Source organism: Anneissia japonica, unplaced genomic scaffold (assembly GCF_011630105.1).
Source record: "Anneissia japonica isolate Jap-2015-1 unplaced genomic scaffold, ASM1163010v1 scaffold1642_len504882_cov181, whole genome shotgun sequence".
In the NCBI taxonomy this organism is placed as follows: Eukaryota; Metazoa; Echinodermata; class Crinoidea; order Comatulida; family Comatulidae; genus Anneissia; species Anneissia japonica.
In genome coordinates, this window is record NW_022692852.1 from 323,875 (window position 1) to 331,063 (window position 7,189).

At 34.2% G+C, this 7,189-nt stretch overlaps 1 protein-coding gene across 1 annotated transcript; it reads left to right on the forward strand.

The window, feature by feature from the left end:
• Nucleotides 1-2,695: 2,695 nt before the first annotated feature.
• On the forward strand, nucleotides 2,696-5,742 carry LOC117100436 (three prime repair exonuclease 2-like). Its single transcript, XM_033240132.1, has one exon. It carries the CDS (start codon nucleotides 3,084-3,086, stop codon nucleotides 4,125-4,127), a length of 1,044 nt encoding a protein of 347 aa, XP_033096023.1. The 5' UTR covers nucleotides 2,696-3,083; the 3' UTR covers nucleotides 4,128-5,742.
• Nucleotides 5,743-7,189: the final 1,447 nt, after the last annotated feature.

A 7,189-nucleotide genomic window follows, 5' to 3' on the forward strand; every position in this document is an offset into this window, starting at 1 on the left:
GAGCGGTACATGAGACAAACCAGAGAAGAGCAAAATCTACGGTAGTGGATGTTGTGTCGTTCATTAGTTTCTTAGTTTAGCTAATGCGTATTTGAATATCATATTCATTGATAATTTTTTGCAGTCTTTCGGATTGAGTCTAATTTTTCTATACTTTGTTTTAGGCTTGTATATGAACAGATTAGGCAGTAAGTTAAAACGCTCTGTATAGGCCTATTGTTTTTTTGTTATTTTGGTTTTTTTTGGTGCCGGTACTGTAAATAAATAAATGAACTAAATTACTTTCCGCTCCGACGATCCTCCTAAACCAGATTTTTTCAGTCGAAAATTATCATTTACTTTTATTATTTTAATCATGTGCCAATAGTAGGCCTAAATGTTTGCTTCCAATTGTTTTTCTATTACTACACTAGTCTAATTAATCATCATCAAATCATTCTTTATTTATTTTTTCTTCGCCTTGGTTCCGACACCTCCGTCGGACTAGTCGGACCCCTTGTCGGCAAATTTCTGGCGCCTCTGATTAGTACAAACTAATAATTTCATAACAAACAGGATATATTGGTTCGTTACATTTTTCTTCAATGATCTTTTTTATCGTCAATCAATAGAATATGTCAATCCTTGGGACCCTGTTCAAAACCAAAGAGGTAGTAGTACCGTAGTTTAGGAGCCGTATTAATACAATAATTTTTATTAATTTAACGCTATTTAAATTTTATATTTTATGTGTATATAGGCTATTTTAGGCTAATAGTTTGTAGTTATATTTTAATGTAATTAACTTTATTCTAATAATAGTACGGAGCTCGGAGCCCGTAAGGGGACATGGTTAGAAAAAAAAATATTAAACTATTTCGAAGGAATCCGTACATGTTTCTTATACTGTATATTCAAGTAGTTTTAAGATTTTGGATCCTCACTGCAAACTTATGCATCCGTCTAAATGTACCACTTACCACACGTTGCCGTTAAAAACTCCTTTGTTCCCATTATAATAATAATGTTAATAGATAATTGTGGTTTTAAGTGCAATTTTGGCCTAATTTAATTAATTTTAATGTGTAATATTGGTTAATAATTTTTTATTGTAGGCCTACATCTTTGACTAGATATTGTTTGGTGCTCATATACTTGTTATCTTTTATTTATTACTGTAGTTGTTAACACTTGCAACACTTACCAGTGGAACGTAATTTCTAGGTTTTCCAGACAATAAAATAATATTGAATCTTGAATATTGAATGCTTCTTTTATGTTTGATTTGGAAAGACCATACGAAAGCAATAAATCTTGTTCTAGTTGGCGCTGTTCATCATCGATAAAGCGTTTGGTGTTGTTGTGTGTGGGGGGGGGGGTGCAGGGTGGGGGGGGGGGGGGTGCAGGGTTGCCATTTGGCCTTTTTTGACGGCTAGATTCCTCAAATCTGGCCGTATAAAAATTCGCCTGGCCACGTTTGAAAAGTCACGGCTAAACTCTATTTGGCCCAATTTTGTGAAAAGTTTTTTCAAAAATAGCCTAATAGGCTTGTTTTGGATAGGCCTATGTTGTTAATTTTGTACAAAAGCTTTGATTCTAATCGTGTACGTCCTGTTTATTGAACGTTTATCCTCCTTGCTCGCACTAAACACATGTCCCCCCTTTGGCCGGTTGACGTAAGAGAGTTTATTATTTAAAAGATTAGCAGTTACATTTATTAATTTAAATTGTTCGGATGAAATACCGGTATGTATTTTTTTTTATCACGTTTATCCTTTAGAACTTTATGAAGACATGTTTATTGCAAGTTTGTACTGTATATTTTGTTTCTTTGTACAGTATATCCAGCCTAGTTTCTATCTCTTTTGGTTGAGAATTGAATAATATAAAATATTGTATTGGCGCACAGTGATCTTTATGAAGTGCCAAATGCGGCGATGTGATCATTCGGGTCCAATGGCACTTCCAATTTCAAGTAGGGCCTAGGTGTTGCTGAGACTTCAATTACTCTGAATTAGGTTGTACAGGCCCGTATCCTGGGGTGGGGAGGGTTTATGGTTCGGGAGAACCCCCTTTTCTAGCAAACCCCCTTCTTTTCTGGCGAAACTCCCTCTTTAAATTTCCCAAATAAGTCCTCCAACCCAACTAATGCACTGCAGACAGACACAGACGTTTTCAAACATATCTGCTTTTATAGTATTATTTAGACCCATAAAGCACACAAAAATCCTCTTGCTTTAGGGGTTTTGCCGACCTCACCGGGGCTTCGATCGACTGTGGACCTCGCGCCCAGAAAACCCTTCCTTGGAAGAATTACGCATGGCTACGGGCCTGTTTAATGAGATCAAGAAGAAGATAGTTCTGATAGCGACATTGATTTATTGTTAATAATAACGGCAACAATAACATTCAGAATTTAAAATTTAGAAAGTTTCAGATAAAAAGTATTCATTAAAGTTTTCATAGGTTTGTTTGAACACCGGGTTTGTGTTACCTTTAGTGACTTTCTAATTAAAGAGAGCCACGGATTTGTTATTGAAGATTCGGTAACAGGCCCTTAAAATTACTGCTATAGATCGAATACAAGTTACGTTATTTAATACATTTAAATCAAATTTAGATCGATCTTAATAATGTGACTTTAAATAGGCCTACATACTAGCAACTAATTATATCTGGCCGAATTTTATCGAAAAAAAACTTTGGCCGAATTTGGCCGTGCGATGGCGTGTGTTTTTGGCCGTGAAGAAGCCAGAGCCTTATCTTTTAGCTTTCTTTGCTGTCGACTATACTGACTGCTGGTAACCCTGCCGGTTGGGGCGGAGAGAAATAACAAACAAGTCTAGGCTCGTTGTTTGTTTGACGCCCCCATAACTCCAGCAAGATTCCAGTTATACAGTTTGAAGCAGGGTGGGGTTTAAAGTGACTTGACACACAGGGGTCTGGGCTAGTATAATTCGTAAATAAAGTATAGTAATGCTTGGTCATACTAATACCAACTCTATTTTTCCTCTGAAGAAGAGTCAGAATCACCTCCATCTACTAATACTGCTCCTAGGCCTAGAGCCGACTGTGTTCCAGTTCACTCTACTCATCCGCCGGAGATGGGCGAGGAGGCCGCGATAGCAGGTGAACCTCAGAATCTCACAATGGGTAACTGGGCATCGCTGGGAAATTCAGTACTTTCGCCCAATGACAAGTCCTCGTCTGAATCTTATGGTTGTGGTGATGATGCGAAAACTACTGTCACTGATACTGCTAAACCAGCACAATTTAACCAAAGTCATCCAGGCTTAGGCCTAGGCCTACATGATGAAGAATTATCCATGATTAAGTCATTTGTTTTTTTGGATTTGGAGTCATCTGCATTACAGTCGTACGACAGACCAAAGATCACAGAAGTCTGCTTGGTTGCTGTTCATAGATCTAGCATTGAAAATGCTAGTACACTTGGCGGTATGACCAAGCCAAGAGTGCTTGACAAGTTGTCCTTGTGTGTATATCCTAGCAAGCAAATTGAACCAGTTGCTTCAGATATAACAGGTCTAAACAATGCCCTTCTGTTGGAGAATGAGAAAAAAGCTTTTAATGCTGATGTTGCCGAGTCGATTAGCGCTTTTTTGAGAAGACAGTCCAAACCTGTATGTATTGTTGCTCACAATGGATACAACTTTGATTTCAAGTTACTTCGAACAGAGTTTGATTATATCGGACGTTCTCTGCCTTCTGACATATTATGTTGTGATTCCTTGATAGCTTTCAAAGAGCTTGAAGAGGAACATCACAGATGCACACAAGATTCAGTTTCAGACATTGATGTAACACATGTCTCTAGCAACATGCCAAGTAATACCAATGAAAGCTCTGAGAAACTGTCTGTTGAGAAGTCTTGTGTAGCACCAAATATAGGTTCTCCTTATAAGAAGAAGAAGTACTCGTATGCCCTTGGGAAAATTTACCAGAGAACTTTTGGAAAAGAGCCGGAAAATGTGCATGATGCAGAATCGGATGTGATTTCATTAATTCAGCTGGTGTTAAATCGTGGAAGTACAATATGCACGTGGATGGACACACATGCAACAAAGTGGACAGATATTCAGCAATATTATGTTCCATCACCAAAAAAAATGTGTACCAAACAATTTTAATATTTAGTACTATTTTATATTTAAATAATTGAATGTGTGGTTAAAATACTGTACATAGAATTAGTTTTGTCATCACTATATCTGGTGTGGATAGACAGGAAGTAGTTTCTGGGATAAATGTGAGAAATCTGGGATAAATATGAGAAATTGGTATTTAGATAGATACTGTAGACTCGCCTCACTATATCGTGCAAATTTTGTAATGCTTTTATACTTTCTTAATAATTTCTTTTAAATTTTTCCTGTAAATTGAATTTTTAAATGAATTGTATTATGAATTTGTAAATAGATGAAGTATTTTCAAATGTTTATTAGTAAAAATCTGAATGCAGTCAAGTGCAATGAATGAATTAATGATATTCAAAAATTAAAACATTGAACTGCAAAAAGTGCTATATATTTTTTTCAAACAATAAATTCAATTATTATATTCCAATGTTAGCAACTATTCATTTTTTCCCCTTTTTTAATAAGAACTATGAAGTCCAGACATTGGAAATTAATAAATTGTGTAATCTGTTCATTGAGGAAATAGTTAAATTAGATCTGTTTTTGTGATCAATTGAATTTTAATTAAATGTTTTAGGGTAGAGCATATTCCTGATACAGTAAGTTTTTAAATTTTATTTAATTTTTTTTAAAGTTATCAGGTTCCTCTAGAATCCAAGTAAGCAAGCTTGATTAAAATTATTTTTTGTCAGTTGGATCATTTTCACTGTAGTAAGTGCAAAATGGGGATTTTGTATTGTAGGTTAAATATTAAGTGAGTCGTACAGTACTACATAATGGTTCGAAAAAATACTCTTTGAGATTATTGTCTATTTAAACTTTCAATGTTATTGTAGTTATGCTGAACTCTTGCTATGTTGCCAGAGACTTTACTGTTACTGTGCTACAAAAATTGTGTAATATCTGCAATATAAAATATGCAAAATCAACAGGCCTGGATGAAATTGCTTCAATAAAGTACAGCGAAATATTAACTGTATGTTTAAGTAAAAATAAAGCAAGGGAGGGAATTGCCTGTTAATTAAATAATAATAATGAAACAGAGGTTTTGCAGCATTACAGTACATCTAATCTTAAATTTTGTAAATTTCATTTTTTATTGTATAGTTATTTTAAATACCATAGTAGAAAGTACTGTAGTAGTTAGTTTAAAATTATGTACAGTTAGTTTTGTATGATGGCTTAAAATTTGATTAACAATGGATTACGTATAAACTGGAATTTGGCAAGATTCATTTTCATTGTAATAGGGATACAGCAATGTACAATGTAAGTTATGGATTTAATTAATTTTTAAGTAAGTAATTTAAATATTATAAACAAGATTACATTTTTTGAATATACAGTAATTGAGATAAAGCAATGTTCTATGTATACTGTGGATGATTGGATTGACGATATATGAATGAATTTTTTACGTAAAATTGTTAAGGAAAATTAAGTACTATACAGTAAATAGTTAGACTCCATATACAGTAAACTGGAATTTGGCAAGATTAATTTTTCATGGTAATTGAGATACTGTATTATTATACAATGCAGCAGGTTTATGAACAGTGTTTGTGTTATGTTTCGAAATTTGTAATGAAATAAAAAAAAAAAACAATGAAAATGTGATAGTTAATGATCGTTTAATTCAAGCAGAAACTAAGGATGAAAAGCAAGGGAAAAGATTTAAAAATGTGAAAGTCCAAAATTGATCTAGTAGCAGGTGGGGGAGAGTTTCAAAGTTTAGGTGCAAGAAAAGAAAATGATCGTTGGCCGGTTTTGACGTGTTTATGTCCTGTATATTTTTCAGTGATTAATATGTTCTTCAAAATTTCGTCCGCATGACAGACTTTGGGGACAAGAAAAATTCCTATTAATATTTTGAATATTGTACCTTCTAAATTTCTGGCAGCGTATTGTTAGTGATAGAACGTCTGAAAACAGTTTCTTCGATTTGTGACATGGAATTTTATAATAAGTTTTTTTTTTAATGAACCTAAAACAAGTTAGGATATAAATTTATTTTCTTCATGAAATGAGCAAAATTCAAATTTATATTCTGTATTAAATTTTGAGTTTTTATTAATCTCAACTTTCTTTTGCAACTTGGAAAAGAATTTTGTACTACTGTACATTTTTTGTGTGTAACGACAAAAAGTACGGTAATTTAAATCTGTATCTGAGTTTATTATTATTGGGTGGTAGTTTTTAAATTTGCTGCTAAGTGACATTCAAACTCACTGGGCTATATAGGAACTCTATAGCCTGGTTCTCACGAGAGCCGTGATCCGGATACCAACAATATGATGATCGAATCACTGGCCAATAAGAAACTGGAAATTGTAAACACGTACGTGTGGTTGGTTGATGATAGAAGCGCCCTCAACTTGCTAACTGATAGTGCTTGCTAACCGTTAGCGTATCCGGATACCGCTAACGGTTATAACCGATCGGGCGTTCTCACGCAGGTGCTAAGAGTTAGTGCTAACGGTTAGCTCCCGGTTCAGATGCTAGGGCTCTCGTGAGAACCAGGCTTATGAATAGACAGAGCCATAATATAACATATTCCGCTCCTTGGTTTGCGAAAGTCATGTGGTACACACCGTCCATTTTGTGTCATGATCTTCCCGATGAACACATGCAATGTATATGAGTTACGTACACTGCATATTAATTTCACACACTTAATTGGGTTTACAATTATATGTTTATAATTAACATCACTTAGTATGGACAGCGTATTAGAATTCATATTTAATTGAATATTTGCGCACGTGCGTGCTTGGGTAAATTCCTGGAATGAATTGGAATTTTTTTTATGTATCGTTAATTCGTCACACTTTAATTAACGAAGACTGAAGACCCGACGTATTTTAATTAATTGTAGTCTTTTCTTTTGTTTTAATTGTTTATAATAGTAATATATATATATATATATATAAATTGCGAGACCTACCTCCTGGCCTAGGCCTATATGGTAATTATACATTATAGGCCAAATCAATATTTGTATACTGTATTATAGGCAAGCTATTACGTTACAACTAAAAATTAAATGAAAATAA

Bases quoted from the DNA above. Each gene is read 5' to 3' on its own strand.
- LOC117100436 (XM_033240132.1), top strand. From the start codon at position 3,084: ATGGGCGAGGAGGCCGCGATAGCAGGTGAACCTCAGAATCTCACAATG.